General features: G+C 37.6%; 1 protein-coding gene across 2 annotated transcripts in view; it reads left to right on the top strand.

Moving 5' to 3' along the window:
* LOC132149449 (collagen alpha-1(XI) chain-like) overlaps positions 1-25,187 on the top strand; it is a 49,665-nt gene that overhangs the window by 1,436 nt on the left and 23,042 nt on the right. The window contains exons 2-11 of one of the 2 annotated variants that reach the window (XM_059558694.1): positions 10,175-10,342; positions 10,468-10,681; positions 11,738-11,900; positions 18,693-18,830; positions 20,938-21,402; positions 22,605-22,706; positions 22,811-22,933; positions 23,370-23,420; positions 23,640-23,681; positions 24,255-24,317. In XM_059558694.1, coding sequence (XP_059414677.1) covers positions 10,175-10,342; positions 10,468-10,681; positions 11,738-11,900; positions 18,693-18,830; positions 20,938-21,402; positions 22,605-22,706; positions 22,811-22,933; positions 23,370-23,420; positions 23,640-23,681; positions 24,255-24,317 — 1,529 coding nt within the window. The remainder of the gene's footprint in view (positions 1-10,174; positions 10,343-10,467; positions 10,682-11,737; positions 11,901-18,692; positions 18,831-20,937; positions 21,403-22,604; positions 22,707-22,810; positions 22,934-23,369; positions 23,421-23,639; positions 23,682-24,254; positions 24,318-25,187) is intronic. The other variant, XM_059558695.1, reaches the window with a different exon arrangement.

Genomic DNA, 25,187 nt, shown 5'->3' with positions numbered 1-25,187 from the left:
CAGACTGCATAGATGTGGGCAGTTTCACCTGAAAACTTGTTTTGATGTCAGAAATATGGGTGTGCCCTACATTAATAATGTATTTTTTATGCAAAAATGGTGTTGGTCTTTTATGTAGTATATGACAAGTAATGTAGTTTAAATTGATGTGCTAAAACAACTACAATTTGAAAATAAAATGAATAAAAACTATATGGACATATATAATAAATAAAAAAACATTAGGAAAAAAACACAACACAATTACTAGAAATCTGACAAATTAAAATGAAAAATATAAAGTAAAATCTGATTCAAAATGTTTATAAAAAATTATAATAGTATCTTAATGATACTAAAATAACTGCATCTAATTCTCTGATGCTCACGTCCTTTAAAGTTAGGCGTGTAACCTATATAGGCTTATACATTTTTCCAATGAAACCTGCAAATAAAGTTGTAGAATTTTCTAAAATTAACCAAAGAAGCATTATGATATAAAAGAGATATTTATTATTTCTAGATCACTAATTAACTAAGCAAAGTAACATTAGACCACGTGACTCCTTGCGCAGGCAGTGGAGATTGAGTTCATCAAGATCATCATTTTACACAAACTTGTGCAGTTTATGTTCGTAGCTTGAGTGCTAGTGACATTAAAGCAAAAAGAGGACCTAGATTTAATCAGTAATTGCAATGAATTCATTGTATATGTTGATCAGGTAATATAAGTCAGACTTCATTTCAGTATAATGTACTTCTACAGAGAAGATGTGAGATGTGCAGTCACAGTGGTATCACTCCTGTCTGGTGCAGCAGTGGTTTCTGATATGACGGAGCAGGATCTGGTTAGTTGAGTCAGCAGTCGGGTATTTGATTGCCCCGAGAAAGTCTGGTGTTAGTTCATGTGTTTAACTTTAGGACTCTGCAGCCACAGTGTGTTATAATGTCTGACATGGTGAACAAAGGCATTTTTTTCTGTTTGGGATTCTTTCCTCCCTCTCTCTCCTTATATTTATATCCAGTCTATCTGTCTCATCTTCAAAAAAGGCCTTGAGTGCTGTGGAAGGACTATTTCTTATGTTGCATCTTCTCTTTATGGTTATCACATGTGCCTCGTGCATGCCTGGTCCTTGCCATCCCCAATCCTCACCTTTCACATGGCCTTTACAATGGAGATTATGTAAAGAGAAGAGGCCAATAAGGATGGGGGATTCCACTCAAAAAGCCCTTTCTTGCTCTAAACAGACATGCCTCCCTGCTGCTGAGGAACTTGGGCCATCAGTGCTGCTGTGCGAACTGTGTCTTCCATCCAGAAACAATACAAACATCTGGCTCACAGAAGCAGAGCTCCATCCTCTTTTCTATATGACCTTATACTGTATTTCGTATCAAAGGCCTTATGATCCTTCAAAAGGACCGATGTCCTCATTTAAATCATGATATCCATGTAAACCTCTCCTCTCCTGCTGCTTTCGAATAAAGTCCCCAAGTCATTTACTTTGCGGCCATATTTGTAACCACCCGGGAATCAATTTCTAGACATGCAAGTGCAGCACTTACAGTATATGTTTGAATCGGGGAAGGCTGTTAATCAAAGTATGATCCAATAACATATTTCAAATCAGAAATAAAATCTAAAATTCATGGTAAAATTTGTATTTACAGGCTAGCCCAGTTAATGCTAGTTCTAGAGCAGGGGTGTCCAAACTTGTTCCTGGAGGGACACTGTCCTGCAAGGTTTAGCTCAATCCCCAAATAAATAAACCTAAGACCAGTTAATCAAGGTCTTCAGATAAGAAACTTCCAGAAAAGTGTGTTGGAGCTAAACTATGCAGGACATTGGCCGTCTACGAACAGGAATGGATACCCTTCTTCTAGAGTAAAGTAACCTGCAGTTGGCTGTTGGGACAAAGACAAAAAAACATTTCCACCCTTTTATTTAACAATAATACAATAATAGTTGCTGTACATTATTTAAAGCTTAGAAACTGCATAATGCAAAGCTCTGTCTGGTCAGTCTTAAACTGGGAGGGTCTGCGTGTTTAATGTGTATAATGGGGTGGGGGACAGTGTTCAGCAAGGGACAGAGGGACGCAGGTGTTACCTTTGTGGACCTGCTTACAGTGGACCTTGCTGGATGTCTCACAGTGAACAAATATCACAGAACAAACTTTACAGGCAGAAGAATGTGGGACTGATGTGTAATGATGCTCAGCTCCTTGGCACAATAGTGCCGTCCACTCAGTAGTTCCCACACTCTAAGTACGCTGGATACAGTACAGTGGTCAGTGGCCACAGTGCTCCACAGTGCCGTCTCTATGCCCACATACTGCTCCCACTGCCATCAAAATCTCAACACACTAGAGAAATGGACGATTCTGCAACTGAGAAGCCAAACTCCCTGTTTCTTTATTTTCAGCTGGGAATCTAGTTGCATGTTGCGGGAAATGGGGTGGTAATAAACAATCTCGTTCCGTCCAAACTGTGCTATTAGAGGAATGTTACTCTTAGAGGGAAAGAGTTTGCTGCTGCGGTGGGGCAGCTTCCAGTTTTTTTTCTAACAGCATTCTGAACGACTTCCAATCATCAAATCTCAATCACGTTTATGCTCCAAGCTCTCAACATTTTTGTAGAGCAGTTTGTGCATGTGTTCCATTTAGCATTAGTCCATCGGGGAGATCTCAGTTGATTACTTCCACGCATAAAGCCACCATCTTATGCTCACCTGGAAAAGTATGAACAAATGAAAGACTTTGTTGAAAGACAAATGAGGTGAAATCGGATCGGACACAACACAGAAGGAAATCTGAGATTTTAACTGTGTTTTGTGCTTGTCTATTATGGAAAGAGTGTTAAAGTGTGTGTAAATAGAGATTGACTGTGGCTGAGGTGTGGTGAGCTGAGAGCGTATCTGGAGTGCCTTTGGCCGTGTCTGGGCTGCATTGTCCCATCTCTTCTCGCTTCATTGCTTCTGCTGTCTACTGGGTTTGGCTCAAGGCCCCTTGAGGTCAGGGGTCAGGACCAGTAATTCAATTATATCCAGCCTCAGAAGGGTGTTAAATGTTGTTTTTCACAGATTTAGTACTGATATCTGACTCCAGTTGTATGTAAAATTACAATAGTGTTTCATAATAAGTTTCATAATAAGTAAATATATATATTAGTTTGGTGGTCTTATGTTTTAAAAATCTCTAGAGAGAAACTCGAGAACGCCGGAGTAATTCTCATGGTGTGGTAAATATTCCTGTGGTTTCGAGTCAATGTGTCTCGAGTCAGACTGATGAACACTAAAGGGAGTTCCCTCAAATTATAGTTTATTTTACAGCTAATCATTTTGCCAAGACTCCTATCCCAAGTGAACTGCTTTCAGTAAATAAAGTCGCAGCACAATGTAAGAACTGTGGAGACAGCAGAAACACAAGGTTGATGCTTAAAGGATGTTCATGGCTAGTGCAGCAAGTATAAACCACAATATATCATGTTGCAGATTTTAGTGCATAGAGTGTAAACATTAGATCAGTAACAATGTTTTAATAGACTTCAACCAAAGCACTGCACTGGTTCATTCAGAGTTTAATTGGATAGATCGGAATAGTAATCATATAATATACAAAAAATAGTACAACCCGAATTCCGGAAATGTTGGAACTTTTTTTAAATTTAAATAAAATGAAAACTAAATGAGCCAGTATTTTATTCACAATGGAACATGAAAAATGTTTCAACTGAGCAATTTGACAATTTTATGGACAAATGAGCTCATTTCAAAATTTATGCCTGCTACAGGTTCCAAAATAGTTGGGACAGGGGCATGTTTACCATGGTGTAGCATCTCCTCTTTTCACAACAGTTTGAAGACGTTTTTCTGGATTTTTGGTGTTGGAATTTGGTCCCATTCTTGCCTGATATAGATTTCCAACTGTTGAAGAGTTCATGGTCGTCTTTGACATATTTTTCATTTACTGATGTGCCAAAAGTTCTCAATACTGTAGGTGAAAGATCCGGACTGCAGGCAGGCCAATTCAGCACCCGGACTCTTCTACTGTGAAGCCATGCTGTTGTAATAGCTGCAGTATGTGGTTATGCATTGTCCTGCTGAAATACACAATGGACTTTCCTAAAATAGATGTTGTCTGGAGAGGAGCATATGTTGCTCTAAAACCTTTATAGACCTTTCAGCATTAATATTGCCTTTCAAAACATGCAAGCTAACCATACCTTATGCACTTATGCATCCCCATACCATCATAGATGCTGGCTTTTAAACTGAATGCTGATAACACACTGGAAGGTCTCCCTCCTCTTTAGCCCGGAGGACACATGACTTGATTTCCATCAAGAATGTCAAATTTGGACTTGTCTGACCATAGAAATCTTTTCCACTTTGAAACCGTCTATTTTAAATGGCCTTGGCCCACAGGACACGACAGCGCTTCTGGACCATGTTCACATATGGCTTCCTTTTTGCATGATAGAGCTTTAGTTGGCATCTGCAGATGGGATGGCGGATTGTGTTTACCGACAGTGGTTTCTGGAAGTATTCCTGGGCCCATTTAATAATGTCAATGACAAAATCATGCCAATGAGTGATGCAGTGTCGTCTAAGGGCCCAAAGACCACGGGTATCCAACAAAGGTCTTCAGTCTTGTCCCTTTTGATGATGTTATGCACTGTAGATGATGAGGTTTGCACAGCCCTTGCAATTTGACATTGAAGAACATTGTTTTTAAAGTATTCCACAATTTTTTAACACACTCTTTTACAGATTGGGGCCTCTGCCCATCTTTGATTCTGAGAGACTCTGCCTCTCTAAGACATCCCTTTCATAGCTGATCATGTTACAGACCTTTGTTGCCCCAGTGCCAACTTTTTTGAGACCCTATAGCTGGCATCGAATTTATAATGAGCTCATTTAGTTGATAAAAGTAAAAAATTTATCTATTTAAACATTTGTTATGTTCTCTGTGTTCTAATGTGAATAAAATATTGGCTCATGTGATTTTAACGTCTTTTAGTTTTCAGTTTATTCAAATTTAAAAAAACATCCCAACATTTCCAGAATTCGGTTTGTAATTGCCATGTATGAGTTGGTTCGTGGTTTTGTTTTCCCAACCTCTTTTGGAAGCCTCCTGCGTAGGGAAAGAGGGATGTAATGCGACAAACTCGATGAGAGATTTTTATTAAATCGATAACCTTGTGAAAAAGAAGTACACTTTAGTATAAAATTATGTATTTAAGTGTGAACTGATTGCATAGTTTTTGGACAAAATATCTTCCTTTGTGTTGAGCATAAGAAATAAATTCTTGCAGGTTTGGAAAGATGTGGGTGAGTGAATAATGACAGAATTTTAATTTTTTGGGTGAACTATCTGTTTAGAGCAAGTGCTAGGTGTACACATAAATGTGTTTATGGGGTGAGTAGGTTCACTCATCAAGCATTCTAAGTAATTTGCATTTGCTACAGATTTGAATTTGTTCAGCAGCTCTTTGAGGGGATGCTGGAAAACCGTCTTCACTTCATAAGCATTTTGAGATGTGCCAGATGGCCACATCCAGACAGGTGTAACATAGCTACAGGTAGATCTGTGAGAGTAGCACTTGGCTGAAGCGTACAGGTGAATAAAACAAACAGTTCCTCCACCAAGCTGGTGGAGGAACATTCCCTAGATTTCAGGAGATTTCAGTAGAGAAGGGCCTACTTTGTAAAGGACTTGTTGGCTCAGGGTTTATAGTGGGCATGATTCTTTTGCTATCCTACTACTGAAGCCATTGTAAACACATTGCCTTTGTGCCCATTTAAGGTCATTTGTAGGCATAATCATTTCCCATGCAATATTTCAAACATTGGTATTCTTACAGTGCTTGACTGAATATTTTAGTCATTATGAAATATTATTGGTTCAATGTCATAAAAATGTTGATGCACCTTTAATTTGTATTTCCTTAAGAAACAACATGACGGACTGCATCAGGGATGCTTTGTTTTGAGAGCATTTGAGAATATGTTCACTATGAGCTGGGTATCTTGGGAATGTGCTGAAAGAATTCCCACTAAGAGGAGGCATTTCTCCTCCTGTCCTCAGACTATTAGGCCACTGTTATTACTGTCATGTGAATTTCTCTGAAGTCAGAGGGCAGATATTTAACAATGCTCTGTTTTACTCATTCCCTTTAGAATTTCATTCCAAGTATTTGGTACACAAGTTATTGTCACTTTGAGAACAAGGTACCTGTATTATCTCAGCTGGAAGTGGGTAGATATGACATTTCAAATTGTGACATTGCAATGTGACACACTATACATCATCTAAAACTATTGTAAGCAACCTTTTTGTAATTGTATTATTTTCATGTGTATAGTTTTTAATGATGTGTAGAGTTTTAACATATTAACAGAGAAGATATGTCACTTTACAGGATTATAAAATAACAAAAATTTTTCATTTTCTTTTTTTTTTCCTGTTTCTTTTATTTTTCAAGAAATAAATCGTGATGGTCAATAAGATTTTGTAATGTGCTTATGTTCATCAAGGCTGCATTAATTTAATCAAAATACAGTAAAACTGTATTATACGACAGTTTTCTGGTCCTCAAATCTGATTGGCTGAGAGGTCTTTCCACCTATGAGATATTCACCGCGATATATCAATATCACCGCGGTAACCGTTTTACCATTTCTATCACTCCGCTTGCAGCATTTCTCACAGCGAGAGATTCTTAGAAAATTTTAAAGATTTAAAATAGAAATCTATTGTAACTTTTGATCCATTTAATGTTTCCATACTAATGACAAGGATTTGTTTCTTTAAAAAAACGAACAAACAAAAAATTCTTACCGACCCCAATCTTGTGAACAGTTTTGTACATTTTTCAAAAGATTGTCTGGGGCAATTTTTTGTTTTGTTTGACTTTTGGATTGGACAGCAGTCAGAATTATGGTTTTAGATGAGATGTCGAGTCGAGATGTCTGACGTTTGCAAGGCTGAAAGGTACCATCCTGTGATAATTGGGCCTATCCTGATGCAGATTAAATGGCTGCTCAGACATATAAACACCACTCACTTTCTGACCTGTTTCTGCATGCACTTATGTGTACGTGTTTATTTAAATAAGAGCTAACATAAGTGTATAGAAAGAAAAAAAAAGACACTATCCCTCTCAAGTGGCTGTATTTTCTTCTCCAATCATCCATATCTCACTTAGTTACACGGATATATGTAATGAACTGTCAAATACATTTCACCTCAAACTGATGGACTTAAACCAATTAACATTAAAAGGGTCATATTATTCTTATTTAAAGATCATTATTTTGTGTATTTGGTGTAACACTATATGTTGACATGCTTTAATGTTCAAAAAACAGATTATTTTTCAAATGCTGTACATTATTATAGGTCCTCTATGCCCGGCCTCTCTCAAACGCATTGTTTTCTACAAAGTCCCTCCTTCCAACAAGCACAGTCTGCTCTGATTGGCCAACTGACCCAGTGCATTGTGATTGGCTGAACACTGCAAACACTCGCCGGAAATGTAATGCCGTTTACTATAATCGCGAGATTTATCTTTCTAAATAAATGTTAAGGGACTTAATAATGTCCTTAGTTTTACCATCAGTTCAAGCCTGACAGGGGAACGAAGTGGTGTGACAGACACAGTGATGAAGCTCATATGTGTTTTTGTAGTACACAAGCCACGGACGGTTAAGACAACTGACTCCACTGTGTGACCTTCTCTCTCTCACACACATACACGCGACACGCAGAACTCTGCATTTGAACATTCAATAGCAAATAATAACAATACATACTTACAGTCAGAATGACCTCCTAGGTTCACGAAACGGTCATCCATAAAATGCGTTGCTGTTCTGTTGTAAGTAATCTTAAAGATTCCTAAATGCATCTACTTTCGGAAGACCAAATAAAGTGCTTTTGCTTTCACCTAGAAACACACAGCATCTCCCTGACATGACTGCTTCAACACTAACTGCAGTTACTGAAACCAAGCCTTCTTTCTTTGCGTGAACATTTGGGTGGCATTATGCAAATATTTCCACATAGTGACATAAACATATGGGGGCGTGTTTGAACGAGCCGTTTAAGGGGGTGTGGCAGATTCTTAACTTTGATAAAGAATATCTCTTTGGATTGGAGACTTTAGTCTTTGCAACCTTACAGATCGCATCATATGACCCCTTTAACAGATGTGGCTGAGTTAGGTGGCGCGTTTATGCATGTCTGTCAGTCAATAGCCATTGAACCGAAAAATTTGTTTATTTACAAGGTCTTTGTAATGTAATAAATGGCACAGCATATTGACACAACCCTGTCTGAAGTAGTTAAATGAGTACCTGATGTTTTCCATTGTTTTTGAGTCTCGCCTGAATTTTAGCACTGCCTTTTTACTAGTCTGTTGCCATGCTTTGGGCCAGCCCAATATAAAGGCATCTGCTAAACAAATAAATAATGCCATAAAATGCAGTCCTGTTTTTTTCAGGCAGGCATTTGGTTGGCATGGACAAACTTTTTCCACATGTTTAATCAACAGATGAGAGAAAGGAAGACCATAGAAATAGGAGGGCATTTTCAATTTAGGATCCTTGTTTCAGCTGACACACATGCCAAAAGTTGTGGTTAATCTCATTATACCTGTGCAATTATAGATTCATTAAATCTGTAATTCAATAAAGCATCAATAGCAGTTATTTTTAAATGCTACAAAGTGTTTTCTTACAACATTCCTGTGAATATGTTTCAAGGGATCGTAAACATGAGATAGTGGAAGTAGAGATAGCATTTTTTTTTTTTAAGTGAGTCGCTGGCAGCTGTCACCTGTCACCTGTCAGGTGTTTGTGTAACTATCTCAGGCTAGACTGTGTGTCATAACTCTATCCCATAATGACACACCATCCATAACCAGCTGTGGCCTTGATTTAAACGTGACTGCATCTTGAAGCTTCCAAGTAGATCGACACACTTAGAGCTGGCTGCAGATCAGCAAACTTAACAGCAGCCAAACTCTCAGCTTGTTGTTCAAACTTGCTGTGACCCAAGGGGATTGGATTAGTGAATAATACATCTGCAGGGCCATAAGGCTATAGTCTTGTGCTTTACATTCCTTGTAGTGTTCCTAACCAGTATTCTTTCGATACTGATGCATGCGACATCGAACAGACTTTTCAGAACTTCTTTGCTAAGCACCATAGTTTATTAGCCAAATCGAACCCTTTTGAAAACTAAGTGCACTTAATAGTATTGAATATGCACTTGTATTGTACTTCAAATCAAAACTGTGTTCGCAAATAATCTAATATTAATGAAATAAAAGACCACTTAAGTCTACTTAAAGAGAATATACTTTCATGACTATGTAAAACTTAATTGCACTTTGCAAAATTGTCAAATTCATATAAAATAAGCGTTTTTTTATATGAAGTAATTGTGTTTTAATCTTTTGTCATGTTTTTAAGTCAACACTTATATTTTGATGTATTGACTAACATATTGACACACATCTAAAGCAAATATATTTTAAATGTACTAAATTATCATTACAAATGTGTGATTACATACATACCGGTACATACATACATACATATATATTGTATAGATTTCAGTAATTATAACATTAAAGTATTTTTTTTTGCTTGTCAGTACATTCTGCTGTAGATTTGATCCATAATTCAATGACCACAGGTAATTATGAAATTACATGTAAAAGATGTACTTAAGTCTTACTTAAGTGGTTAAAAAAGCTGATGGCATTTAATATATTTTACAATATATTTAGTATATATTTTGAATAATTTTATCCATAATACATTTTCATTCATTTACAGTTAACATGCAGTCAAGAGCTTGAAAATATTTCATTCAGTTCATACTTATTTACATTCTTTTAAAGTATTTTTTAACTTTTTAACAAAGTATTTTGTTATTTCTGTAATAATTATTTCAAACTTCTTTTGTTGGATTTTTCAGCATGGGACATCAAGTTAGCAGGTGCCAACTCAGATTTTATTAACTTAACATTCTGCACTATTAATACCCCACCTCTTTCAACCACCGACAACTAAAACAATAAGTAATCCTTTTCAAAGTAAACTAAAGTGTACTTTTTCACTAAAGTAATCTGTTTATATCAGCCTACAAATGAAACTCATTTGTTTTCTTCTCTCTTTTCTGTACAGCTAATCTGATCGATGTATTACGGATTCTGGAGCTGTCTGAAGACATGGAGGGAGTGTCAGTAGAGACCGGTCTGTGCACTGAAAGAAAGGACACATCAGAAACAGACATGGCTTACAGGATAGACAAAAAGATTCAACTCAGTGCCCCAACTAAACAATTCTTTCCAGGTATGGACTCTTTGAAACGTACTTTCACAACCCTGCAAGCATTTGAGGCCCTGGTTTTTTTTTAAAGCGCAAATTCTACAGACATTGTGTTATATGTGAACGATGCTTTGCTGTTTTCTTCATAGATTCTGCTTTCCCTGAGAACTTCTCTCTGTTGACCACGGTTAAGGCTAAGAAAAACTCTCAATTCTTCCTGGTGTCTTTGTATGATGAGCAGGGAGTCCAACAGCTGGGGCTGGAGATGGGCAGATCGCCTGTATTCCTCTATGAAGACCACCAAGGCCAGCCAGCTCCAGATCTCTACCCCATTTTTAAGAAAATCAATCTGGCTGATGGGAAGTGAGTGTTTTTATGCATTCCTAGTAGCCCTGAAGTGACCTGAAGTTTTCTTTACTTGTAACCGATGAGATTTGCTATTCACAGCCCATTTTACTTCTATAATCTGATGTATTTCATAGCAAAACAGGATACATGTTGAACTTGATGACTAAATGTGACATTTCTAAATAAATGCCTGAATAGCTAATATAGCTAATAATTCGTATATTGGTTACTGGTAAACATTATCCAATAGCCAGTGTGGCCTTAGTGACGTCAATGGAATAGGAAGAGCAGGTTATACATTTACATTTTGATGAATAAGTTAGGCTAGGAACATGTGTTAATAAATTGAACAGGAATCAGAATTAATCAGCTTCCACTCGCAAAGTAAAAAACCTTTTAGCTAGCTAATGCATAAATTAAATGGAGATTGAGTGAGTACCAATATCGCATTTAACAACGGGTATTAATATTCATTATATGTGGTCAGATTTAATGTGATCTGCTGAGATAAATTTCTAGATTGTACCAGATAGTAATCTGAATATGATTGTGTGTAAATGGTCATTCTTTGTTTGCATATGGTTTGAATGATCTGATCACAAGATATTATGGACTGTGTTTAGACTTGTATTGATCTTTAATCAGATCATCTGCAATGGATGTTAATACTAGGTGTAAGCAGAGACAAGTGACTTTTTTGTCAAATAGTGTTGGAAATACTTAGTATTCCCACTCTTATGCACTATGAATCGTGCCTTGAATTCATAAATACATTATTATGAGTAGACGTATTCCAACATGTATAATCGTTGGAGGATGAAGGCTATTTTAAAGTGTGCCTCGTGCAGAATAAAAATAATTTTTTCAACTAGACTCCTGATCTGGCTATGGTACCATAGCATCCAAGTGTCCATTTATAGAATGCTCTTTCACATGTAAACGACCCACAATCTACCTCTAATAGCCATGCTCCTGGAACAGCAGTAAATATCACTTTTAGCCCTGGGTTAGTACTGTGATAAAGCTCTGCTGTTGTTGACACTGATTAACCCTGCTGTCATCTCTTCTCAGATGGCATCGGATAGCCTACAGCGTGGAGGGCAAGTCTGTTACACTGTACCTGGACTGTAAGAAGGTGCAGACGCTGGAATTGATGCGTGGAGACAGCCCTGTGGTCAGCACGGATGGAGTCGTTGTTTTTGGGATGCGGTTACTAGATGAGGAAGTATTTGAGGTACGAAACATCAGACATCTCATACAAGAGCATGTTTTACCCAAATAGATCAATTAAGGCAGGTTAAGGTTTTCTTAAAGCAAGACATGTGAAGAGAGTAAAATTTAACTAATGGATATCACCATACTAAACCAGTTGATTACTCACAGTAGATAATTAAGATAATTGTTTTGTATTACACATGATCTGAAATGTTGTTTATTAAATATGCAGACATTTACATACATTTTCCGAGCAGTTTTAATTTGAAGGTTTTTGCAGAGGGGATTTTTGGATATCAGAAAACAAAAACACCATGTTTTTAAGAACAAACGTTATATAAATCAGTTGAATGTTATACGATCAAACCTTCAGAATATACAGTAGACAGGAATAAAACAGCCTTTAAAGATAATAAAGGTATTTTACTGAATCTATAAATGAAATTAGTTGACGCGTAAAAGAATAAACATTTCAACGTGTGTTTTGGATGTTTTCCTTCCACTATTCTGAATCAAGGCATGTTGTGTGAGCAAAATAGGCCAAAATCGGAAAATTGACCAGAGCATGGTGTTTGCCTGTAGTGTCTTGTCTTAAACATAGTCCAAAATGTCCCATATTCACAGGGTTTATGTACTTCCAAGTGACAGTCCTTTCAACAAATCTCAAATGCCTTTAAACCATTAAAATGAATCACACCCAATCAGAACCATAATTCAAGTTTCAATTCAAGTTTATTTGTATAGTGCTTTTTACGATACAAATCATTCCAAAGCAACTTTACAGAAAATTAAGTTTCTACAATATTTAGTAGTAGCTTATAAGTAGTGATCAGTTTATGTGCAAATGACAGGAATTTTCAGAAAAAATTAAACAAGACATAGTCAACCAGACGATGAACACTATTAACAGCAATTATAATGTGATTGCATAGTAAGTAGCAATATTTGTTAGGTCTGTATGTTGTTTGAGGGTTAGCATCATCTGAGGTCAGGGGCGTAGTTTATGGGGGGGATGGGGGGGAGGTAACCCCCCCAATATTCAAATCCATCAGTTACAACCCCCCAATATTTCAACATGAAAATCACAGTAGATCAAATGAAAAATATAATGTGAAAAAATATAATTCATTTATTTTGTAAAAATAATTTTGCTCCTAATCAAATATGAGTATGTCATAATAAATCAGACAAAAAATACTCCCCCTCCATTGAACCGATTGGTAACGCCCAACCAATGAGTCGCACTTTCACCAAAATAAGCGAGTGGAATGGGAGGAGTTTGGAAGAAGTTTGAATGGGAGAGCACACGGTTAATGTTAGCGCCAAAAATGAAGAGAAGCGCTGCACAGCGGACTATATTTAACTTCTGTTCAGAGAGGGATGCAAAAAAAATAAATAAATAAATAAAGCATGTACTGAGAATGAGGTATGAGAATATTGTGTAATAGTTAGTTAGTTCACACCACTCCATTGCAATGTAGGCTATAACTAACTATAAGTTACCAAAGCAGCTGCCTGTTTTGCTAATATATATTTTCAATAGTGTCTATAATTATCAACGACAAAAGTATTCCCATCGGTGTTTATTTTCTTACTAAATTAATCTGACTTTTGAACGAATTGGATGAATTAACGATTTAAGTGGCTAACTCATTAAAACAGTGAAACACTGCGGCCTACTGGCGGGTTCAATACTTAATTTCTTTCTTTTGATAATCTCTACTATGTTAGAATTTTATGAATGATGATTATACACAAATTTCATAACGTTATGAAGTTTATAATCTCTTAACATGTTTTTATAACATATTCGATGTAAATATAGCTGCAGGGTAGAAAAGTCAGCAGAGGGAGAGGAGGAGCAGGTGATCAGGTAAAGAAGATGCCATTGATTAATCAATAAAATAAAATAGGAAACAGTATAGAAAAACAGCAGCTTTGTAAAATTAGGCTATACATTAATGCCTTTAATGTTTTAAAGATGTGTTTCCCTTTAAAAAAAAAATTAAAATGCATTAAGGTGGAATGTAAAAATCTTAAAATAAATGTCTAAATGTTGTCTCTTTCATATTTGTATATGTTGAATTTGTAATCAGTTAAAGCATGTTGCCAGATAGATAGATAGATAGATAGATAGAAAGAAATTATCCAATAACAATACACATTAAAAAAAAATTTTTGAAAAAAAATAAAATAACGGGGAGCATACAACGTTCAACCCCCCCAATGTTCAAACCAAATCTACGCCCTTGTCTGAGGTCCTCTGAGGGGTTGGCATCATCTCTTCTCAGGTGTTCTGGATCCAGACTGGAGCTTGTGTAAATCCCGTGGCAAAACAGAGAAACAAATAGAGACATCATTAACGTAGCTGCTGTTCCAACAAAGTAAAATTATTAAGTTTAACCCAAGCTAAAGAATAATAATGCACATTAGATCAGATACAACTGCAGTCAAAAATTATGAGATGCATTATTCGAAAAAGCTCTACCTCCTTTAGTGGCTATCCTAGGAACTACCAAAAGGCTTCTTTAACTTTTAATGCTTCTTCAGATTTTACTTCTATAATATTTGTCATTCGTATTCTAAACGATAATTCACATTACATTCTTATCAATGTAATATGGCAATTCTGAATTAAATACATTATATAATGATGTATGTAATATGTATTTAGTTGTGGGGTGAAATCATAGACTGTATAAAAACATGGACGTAGTGTCCGTGACGTCACCCATAGGTTTCCGAAGAGCATTTTGAAGCCTAAAGTAGGCAGAGCCAGCAGTCGCCATCTTGGCAGCACGTCACCACATGTCACTCCCGGATAATCGAAAATGGGCAAAGAGGCGGGAGCTGGTCGATTAAACCACGCCCACCTAGCTCGACGGCTATAACAGCAGCAGCAATCCACCTGTCACTCAAGTGGCCACACCCTTAATTATGCAGAACTTAAAGGCTTAATATAATTTAAAGCCTTTAATCACCCCCCTCACAGTTGTCATGAAGGGCAAAGTTAACTAAATAGACCAAAATAATTTTTTGAACCAAGCTGTAAACATGTTTTTTCTGCTGTAAAGTTGGGCATTTTAACATGAGGCATCTATGGGATTGACTTCCTTTTGCAGCCAGCCTCTAGCGGACAGTTGACGAACTACAGTTTAAGTCACTTTCGTGTGGGCTTCATGAAAGAGAGCGAGAGGTTGACGCTTGGGTGAAATATGATCCAGACATGATCCGGATAGACTTTGTTAGCCTAATGGGCTTTCTTGTGCTTAACAATAACACACTCTTTGCTTCAGTTTCATATTTCCTCATCCCACTTGTCTTCAGCTTCTTTATAATAGTGCAGTATATGCTCATCATAATCCCCTTAACTCTCAAACAAAGAGCAAACTAGATATTTCTCGAGAGGTGACAGGGAGTCTCAGATCAGCATAATTTGCATTCATATAAAATTCATATATATTTATGCCTCTGCTTTGCTTTAACTGAATAAACAGTGGTGGTCTATTTGTTTTATGTTTACTTGAACAGTTTGAAATAGAGTGGATCAGAGGCAGTTGTCTGGGCTGCTGAAGTTGAGGTCTTGTCTCCACAAAGAGGAATAAACAGGTGCTGTTCAGGCTTGTTTCCACTTCTAGAGAACACCTGGAAGTACCACCCTGCTCACCTGTGAATTAGTGCTGTCTGAATGAGCACACCTTTACATTTTTTTTTTTAAGAGCCTCTTTGTACTTTGTCGATTATTGGGGTTATTTTAGATATTTAATTTATTGCATTAAAAATGCATTAGTCATAGGAAGTCATAGGAACTGCTTTTATACAATTTGTATTATTATATTTTTATAGTGCTTCTGTGATAAATGTTGGGTATAAATGTTGGGTATTTGGTTTCAATGTGCTGTGTGTTTGGGTTCATATTTGCCTATATGACTCCATGACTAATCTCTTATTTCTTGTGCTTGATGGTTCTAGCTAGATTAGAGTGGAAGTCACATCACTGCTCTTGGCTATATCCTCATGCTTATGTGTGCTGGACTTCTAGCATTCTGGGAATGCTATTGTCAGTCTAATGAACATATAAGGGTCCTCTATCTGCTTCCACCACAAAAAAAGAGGATTTTCATTAGGTCCAATGTAGCACATGCCACATGTCCTCCAGCCGCCCAATGCAATAACAATAACTCCCTAACTCCACCCATCCAATACCACTGTTTGCCTTTAGCTGTTTAGGCAGCACAGATAAACACAATACCCATCCCATTTAATTCCATATATCCCAAAATCCTGCCCAAATCAATGTGCCATTGTTAACAAATCCTGGTTAGAGCAAGAAGAGCTTCCTTCACTATGGTTGTGTCTAAAACTTGAAAAATTCTGTCTTTTCGGGCAAAGAGGTATCATGGCACGTCCCAGCCCAACATTTGAGTGATATCTTCTCTACTAGATGTCTCTATCTGGTGATTTTTAATTGCAGCATAGATGCTTCATTCACTGTTTGTAATATCCCACAATCTTGTTTGTGTGATTTGGTAGTTAGTTTGTAAAAAATATCATCTTAAAGCAGAATTAATAATTTGAGTTATTTTTTATTTTTTTCCCATTCTGATGATTCAGTTCCTTCATTAAATATTCACTTTAATTACTAAAAAGTTTCAAAGGCTAACCAGACATGACATGATGATGACTTGGAAGGTGGCCTGAAGACAAGTTTCCTTAAATAAATGTGTCAAGTCATTGACTGTCTTGGCATCAAGGCCTTTAGTTTCAGTTACTTTTGCAGCAAAATATCTCTATTTGAGCAATGATTAAGAGTCTGTACCACCTCTTGTTCTTTTAAAAAAGAAAACGAAAAAAATCTTGTCCTTCTTCGTGGTCCTTTTCAGAACAACCATGACAATGAATGATGACTAATTCCCCTCATTTTTCTTTGTCTCGGGGTCCACTCCCCATTCATTCTAATCCTTCCAATAGAGCTGCATCTGTGGTGTGGGGTCGCTGTGATCTGGGTGAGGCTTGTACTGGGGGATGTGTGAGTTCGACCCAATCTGAGGCCAGTTCCCAGGCCCTGGACTGAGGGGGAATCCAGAGGGCTTATATTCCGGTCCAAATCTCTCAGCGTGGGAGAGCTCTTAGGGAGCCTGGGGACCATGGGTCAATGCGTCTATTGCTTCCAGATTCTTACAAATCACTAAAGAGCCGATGAAGTCTTTCTGAACTAGAGAACTGAACTAGAACCCACACACAAAAACAAACAGCAGATTATCCACATCTTAAGTTATTTCTAGGATTATTGTTTTTTTTTGTCAGTTGTTTCTGTTTCTGCTCAGAAGATGCAGATAAGATCCATAATATCCAGTTCCTGTCTGGTCCACTGATCCTAAATGGTGGTTTTAAAACTGTGTTAACTGCCTTGCTTAGTCCTTGAGTTGTCAAGCATGAGGCTCTTATTTCAGCCGACAGACAGATAGAAGAGAACACTTGTGGGATCAGTGTAGTGTAATTAGTTGGCTAGGTATATGGATTTATTTTCCTTTTAAGATCCAACATATGTCAGATTAATGTGAGAAATGCTGTGGTTTGGCTGTAATCTGAGTTTGTGCGCTATCTTGGGTGTTGCCAGCTTTTGGCCTCTTGCTCTTCCTCCCACTGATGCACTGGCAGGACCCCAGTGATTCTCCATTGGCCTTATGATGAAAGATCTCTTTATTGTGAATATATACATACGTTCTGTGCTAATGTCTGGAAATTAGGCTGTTCAAAATTCTAAATAAATGTGTGGAACTATGACTGCATTTCAGTAGAGGGCATGCTCTCCAATGTTATTGCATCTTGATTTCAAATAAGAAATATAAGATATTATTCTATTCTATTTTTTATTTATTTTAATATTCAATTTGAGCTATTTGCAAATAATATTTTTATTTTAAAATATGTGCATAATCATTCTTAATCAAATGCTTAATATGTTAAAAATGGCTCCATTTATTTTTCTTGTTTAGTCACATTCAATTATGAATTACATGAATCACATTAAAAACAGCAAATATTATCAAATATTATATTTTTATCTACTTCTTACCTTGCACAAGCACTGTGTTGTTATTCATGCTTGGCTGCTTTGAACAGTTAACCCCACCTTCTTTGATTTGACTGGCCATCTCATTCGTTTTAAAATTGCATTATGAAACATTTTATCATTCTAACAAAAATTGTCAATTTGGCTTTATCTCATTGGGAGGAGACATGTCCCCTTCAGTGTCTATTGTGCTCATAGCACCAACCTCTTGGTTATGGCCTGATTTCAGTCTTGAGGGCAGCAGAGTCAGAGATGTGTAGCCATTTTTGACACAAGCTTCCTCTGGACTATCACTACATTGATGCCCATTACACTGCTGCTTTAATTTCTTAGTGTGCTGATGCTGGTGCCAGAATTTTGTGACAGGGACTGCAGTCAAATACATAGTCTTTGTCTGCGGCCTTATAATAGCAATATAGGAAACAGAGCGAATTTCTGAAGTCCAAAGTGTGTAAAGTATGTTTTTGAAGTGAAGATTGCTTTTCCAGTAGCATAAACTTTTATTTGCAGTGTGCTTCCAAAATGCCTATGCAAGTAAAATTCAATAAGCTTTACCCCGATTTCATCAGTGTTACACAAGTGGTTTTTCAACTTAATTTACTTTTCTGCTTTACATCAGCATGTCCTCCAGTTATACAGTGTTAAATGGGGTATTATTTCTCTTTGATCATGAGAATTACACCAGTGCAGTGAATATTACCGAATCAATGCAAGTGTTTTATGTTTGTGTTACAGGGTGAGATCCAGCAGCTCTTGCTCGTGGATGATCCTCAAGCTGCGGCTAGCTACTGCCAAGATTACATTCCCGATTGTGACAGCCCGTTGCCCTACAGTACCCAGAGTCTGGCTCCTGAAGAGGTTACTGATTTTTCTGTGAGTTTGGCTCCCCATGTAGTCAAAAAAATCTCTTTCTTATTTCCATCTGATTTATTTTACACACATATGACATCCTGTTTTTCTGCCCATATTTATTGGTCCATTCAGTTTGTCTTGTGTTATTCTCTAGACTGCTCACACTGTAGCATTGGAGTATCATGTGCAAACAGAGAAAGAATCACTTGTGAACTTTGAATCCCAATGAACTTTGAGCAACCAGCCTCACAGTTTTCCAGAGAATTGCAGAACCTTATGAAGATATAATTTGTTTCAGCTTGGCCAAAAATGTCTTCCTCTTTTTGGAAGAGCCCTGTCAAAACTTTCTTTGAGTGGTTGAGCTGCATTGGCTTCTCAGTTCCACATTTGCATTTATCTGTTTGCACTTTTTACTGTTCTGGCTTCTGGGCTCAGCTCCTAGAGCACTCATCTGAGCCAGCCAATAAACAGTACAGGCATGCATATAAATAAAATTGCTTGTCGCTTAGTGCAGAAGCACTAATATACCATCAGCTCTAGGAGTCAACCAATTTATATTTTTAGTATAAACAAAATTGTTTTTGGTTTAAACATACAACTGTAGATATGCGTAATTATTACAATTATTTTATTTTTATTTTATGTTATGCTTTCTGATTAAAAAATAACAACAAATTCATTAGACTGCAGCAATAAAATATGCAAATATACATATTTAAAGATTGATAATGATAACAACAACAACAACGACCCCTATCTTTGGCTCACTGCTAACATAAAAAAATCTAATTTATGGACTTAAACAAATGAATGCATATCTGATGGATTTATTCTGATTAAATAATACAGTATACTATATGTAATATTATATAAACAAATATAAACACTTCTGTTCAAAAATTTGGGATTTAAAATAATAATAATAAGATTTAAAATAATAATAATAATAAAATATTTTTATCCAGCAAGGATACATTAAATAGATTAAAAATAAAAGTTAATACGTTTGTAATGTTACAAAATATTTTTATTTAAAATAAATGTTTTTCATTTGTAATAATTTCACATTATTACAGTTTTCACTGTATTTAATAAATAAATTAATTATTTAAATAAATTCAGCCTTGCTGAGCATAAGGGACCTCTTACAAAATCATACTTACCCCAAACTTTTGAATAATAGCGTATATACACATACAAAGGAATTTATGGCTCCGGTGATTGGCTCAAAAATTTCTGTATTCTTTTTTTTTTTATAGCAAAGATTGCCTTTTTCTAACCACATAATACATTTTCTAATCACAGCCTAGGGGACAAGAACACATCTTTGTCTTTCCAATAAACAGACTGGTTCATATTTGTTTTCATAATGTGATATTTTTCATGTGGACATTCTGAACATGTTTTTTCGATTGTGATGATTTGTGTTTGTTGTGAATATGCACGTGCAGGTGAGTCAGCCCAGTGAGTAATCATGTCAGTGGGTTAGCATTTCTCCACGGCCTTCTGGGAGGAACACATCGTACATTCATTTCTCCTCACAGCTCCCACACCCAGTTTTGTACATGTCTGCCTATGACTCTCTCCATGTTGGCTCAAGGAAAAGTGTCTATCGGCAGCCGTTCAGAGGTAGAGCCAGCTGGCCTTCAGTTCCCACAACAGCTGAGAGAAGAGGGACTAATGTGGAGATTCATCAGCATTGCTCACATTACTGACCTATTACCAGAGCTCAAACTGATCCGATTCTGCCCGACTTGGCAACTCAACACCTCGCTTTGGTTCTCACATTATTCATATAATCTCCCCCCCGACAGGCCTCATCAAGCCTATTCAGTCAGAGCCTCTCATAATAGCCTGTAAGCAGCTCAACTCCGACCTCTTGAATTGTGAGCTGATAATGTAGTGCATATCTGAATTGAGAACCAGTTCAACTTTGACCTAATTTGCAAAGCGAATAATATATTGTCTAGCGGAATCAGATTAATTTTAGATTCAATTATGTAAGTCAAATGCATGTCAGTATGATTTTACAAGTTGTGTTGTCCTACTGTCTTGAACTTTGTAACAGTTTAAATTCTGTTCATCTATTCCCTGACCTCTGACCCCTTGACCTATCTACATATAAAAGGCCAAACCCATCCATAACCTTGATGACATCATGCAGGGAGACGAGCCTGTGGAACCAAAGAAGCGCTCAAAAAAAGACCGCAAAGGAAAAAAGAACAAGAAAAAGAGAGATAAGAAAGGCAAAAAAGAATCTCGTAAGAAGAAAAAGGAAGCTGAAGCTCTTGAAAAAGGTTTAATTGAGGTGTCCTTTAAGCTGCCGGAGTATTTGGCTCAAGAACCTCATCGAAGAACTTTACCAGCTCCAACAGAGCAGCCGAATTTACCTGTGACGGAGCAGGCCAAGTCACCAGAACAATCTCCATCTACAGTGGTCGATCTGATGGACTCCATACCTGACATGCCCACTCATGAACCTGACACCTATCAGGACGATCTCACCATAGCCACGACAAAGCCTGTGACAGATCTTGAGGACCAGTCTGTATTGGCAACTGCAGATTCTGAGTTCCCAAAGACAGAGGTGGAGGTAGAACTTAAAGTGCCAGTGTGGCTGTCCATACTTTCTCCTCCCTCCCCATCGTTCTCCTGACCAATCACTGACTCTTTCTTAGACAGTTTAACCCCCAGTCATCCACTGTACTAACCATCCTCTGCTATTCTAACCTCCCCAATAACAGCACCAAAACTCTTCTTCCCAGATGTTAGGCTCATAAAAGATCTACACTGTAGTTATACTTTGTTACTTTAGTGGCATATGTTGACTCAAAATGCATATGGATTATAGCTCATTGCAACAGTGACACTTTGATGTGTTACAAGTTGAATGTGAGACATGATGCATATTTTATTCAGGTTTTGGCATAGAGTTACACTTTTATTTGTTGACTTGGCACACTTTATAGATTGAAACTGAAAGATGCGCTCCAAGACAGAATGAAAAACTGGACTGTGTCTAACATAAATACTAATTTCCATGCATCTTTTTGATACAATCACCTCCGACAGCTCTGATAGATGTAGTTTTTACTGTATGAATCAAGCTTCTGCTGAGGTAAAACTCAATATCAGTGTGCCAAGTTTGCTCAGCCTTCCTTTCATGCTGCTATGGCTGCTACCAGAACATATGGCTTTTGTGCTGACATCTCCCATTGTTAATAAAACCACCTACCCCACACTCACCAGCTCAGCAGTATTTATGTCTTCAAGCTAGCTTTGTAACCAAACCGTTTCTGTGAATTGCACTAACATTATAATTAGTCATCAGTGACCTACAGATCTGAAGCACGGTTAAGCCAGGAACATATTCTATGCAAGTACACAGGCACGTTGTACATAGTTAATATACATCTGTAAAAATCTCGGTACTCAAGGGAGCGAAAGAGTTGCAGAGTTGCGCTGTAACTTAAAACAAGATTTTTATCTTACTGTCACTCAAGCCATGACAGTAGTTAACTTGAGGTGAGGTGGGGTGGGGGGAACATAACACAAGACACCTTCTAGCACCTTCTTGTGGCAACGCTGAGAATGCAATGCGTACTTATGAATTGCATTCGGATACATTTCACAATTTGCAATCATGTACTTGTGTAGACTATATTTCAGGCCTTAGTGTCTCTAAAGCTCACATGCCCAGTGATCCCGAACTAATGTAGAGTGGAAATGACGGTATCTCCATGGTTGTTGTTGCCATGGCTGTGCTGCATCTAATTCTGCTGTGTCGATGTGCAGGAAGAGAGGCCGATTAAAACACCAGAGGTTGAGGAATTTAGTGATGACCTTTACAGCGATGTCGCCACAGTGACAGTTGGGCCCAATATCACTGACTATGAGGTAATGTGCTCTGGATTCTGTTTCTGGGCTTTTCCGAACATTGCAAGTATTTTTAAGGTGATAACCCTGACTGTATGATGTTGGGATGTTTTCCGCATTCATAGATCTTGGAGTATGAGTTAAAAAATGGCTCCAACAGCTTTGAACAGGAATATGAGGAATATGAGGTTTTTGCGGACCGATTCGACCCAGCGGAGAGAGAGATGCCGGGCACATGGGATGGAGAGGTACACTTTTGTACCTCAATAATAAATGAACTAAAAACAACCAAGCAAACATGGATTTTCTCTTTATCCCAATTAGGGATACTTTGGGACCAGGTTGATACTAAAATAAGACAGAAATGCTGTAATAGTAGTTTTGATGCAGTATCAGATTTATGTCAAATTATGCAATATGCATAAATATAGTGGTTAGAGAGTTTGACTCCTAACCCTAGGGTTGTGGGTTCAAGTCTTGGGCCGTCAATAGCATGACTGAGGTGCCCTTGAGCAAGGTACCGAACCCCCAACTGTTCCCTGGGCGCCGCAGCATAAATGGCTGCCCACTGCAAATTGGGCACTGAATGACACTGAAATTTTATAAACTACTATTATTGTATTAACTCCAATCTCAACCAGTTGTGACCAAGATCTCATCTTTTACCTGTTCTCTCTCTTACAGGGCAGGCAATTTGAGAAAGGACAAAAAGGAGAACCAGCTGTTGTTGAACCAGTGAGTGCTGGAGTGTGAAGTTACACACACACATAAATACTCACTCACACACACACACACACACACACACACACACACACACACACACACACACACACACACACACACACACACACACACACACACACACACACACACACACATACAGTACACTGATTTATGGATTTATGTTGGCTAATGGAATCTAATTCTAATCTCCTTGTGTTTTATACTAACTAGGGCACATATTTTCAGGGACCTCCTGGCCCACCAGGACCACAAGTAAGTCATAATACTTGACTAATTCTTTTTTTTTCTTTCAAATTTGAATTGTTTAATTTGAAATTAGATATTTCACTCTCTATAGACATATCTTTCATATCTGTAAGGCAAGTATACGTATTGTTTAGCCCTCAAGTTCACAGAGGCCGAGACGGCAGAAAGCGCACCCTGTTTGCTTTCATTACTTTACAAAAGCACAATGTTTTGTTGTTGTTGTGAGTGCACACAAATAAACGTAGAGGCTTTACAGATTCGAAAGATGTATTACTCTTATCTGTAAGAGCAAAATGACGGAGTATTTTAGGAGCAAGTGACTGAACCGGTGCCTCCATCTGTCATGCTGTGAGCACGTTACTGTTCAGCTTTCACACTCTGCACAGACACTTGACAAGTGCACATATTTCTAGGTTAATATTAGATTGAGCAGCCATGTAAAATTGCTTCTACTTATATAATTCAGATCATAAGCCATATTTGAGGTTGATGAATGTTAGGCGAGTGTTTGGATGTACTGTATTACCACAAATTTTTATTTTTTCATAAAAACCATTTGTGTGTCTGTTTATTCCCCAGGGTCTTCCAGGAATCCCTGGCATCATAGGCCCCACAGGACCCAGTGGAGACCCAGGTGATATGGTAAGTGTCCTCATAATCACCTGATCCGCATGACTTGGCATGAACCTGGAGTCTAGGACACACAGGACACAACCGGGTGGATCGAGGTGATTGGAGTCATGTGCAGATGGAAAAAACCTCACTGATGACTCACAGCCAATCTAAGGGACCACCAATCTCTACTGAGACCTTAGGCATCAGGGAGCCATTACTCATTTGATAATTTGACCTAATTTGCGGTGGACAGTGTGTCTGTTCTTGTAGCATGACTCACTCTTTAAACATGATCCCATAGCATGCGGGACAGCCCGCAGACTTCTAACTGCAGTAAAGAGCCTGAATTCATCATTTACCTCTGACAGTAGGGATGAAGATAGATGATTCTTCTGTCTCTGTTCAGTTTAGCGCCTCTGGCTGGTTGTGAATCAACTTCTCTGGGGTGTCAGCTTCACAAAAGAGTTGAGATTTAGTAAAAACATCCGACTAGGCTGAGAAAGTGTGTCACTTGAGATGTAAGCTCTTTTTGTCCTTGTATATCTATAGAGGTCTTATAACATTTCCGAAGCTGAAAGCCAAAGGAAAATATTCCAGCCGCAGGTTTTATCTTTTCTTTTGAAGGTTGAAGTTCTGTGTTGTTGGGAGAGGACTGTTGACTGACAGCTTTGATTGGCTGAGCTCTTAAATGTTTTACACCAGGCAAATGAGCACAGTAGGCTTTGATACAGGCAACATGTAAAAAAAAATCATTAAGTATTAAGCTGCAATCAGGAAACAAGCCAGTGGATAGGGAATAAATGAGGAATGCTGTTGCTTATGCAATTGTTTTGTCAAGTAAGTTTTGCTGACACAATTGTGCACACATGCATATACAGAAATGCTCCTTCAATGAAT

Source organism: Carassius carassius, chromosome 9, assembly GCF_963082965.1.
Source record: "Carassius carassius chromosome 9, fCarCar2.1, whole genome shotgun sequence".
Taxonomy (NCBI): Eukaryota; Metazoa; Chordata; class Actinopteri; order Cypriniformes; family Cyprinidae; genus Carassius; species Carassius carassius.
Note: the sequence above shows the minus strand (reverse complement) of the source record. Positions and strands in the feature narration are given on the sequence as shown.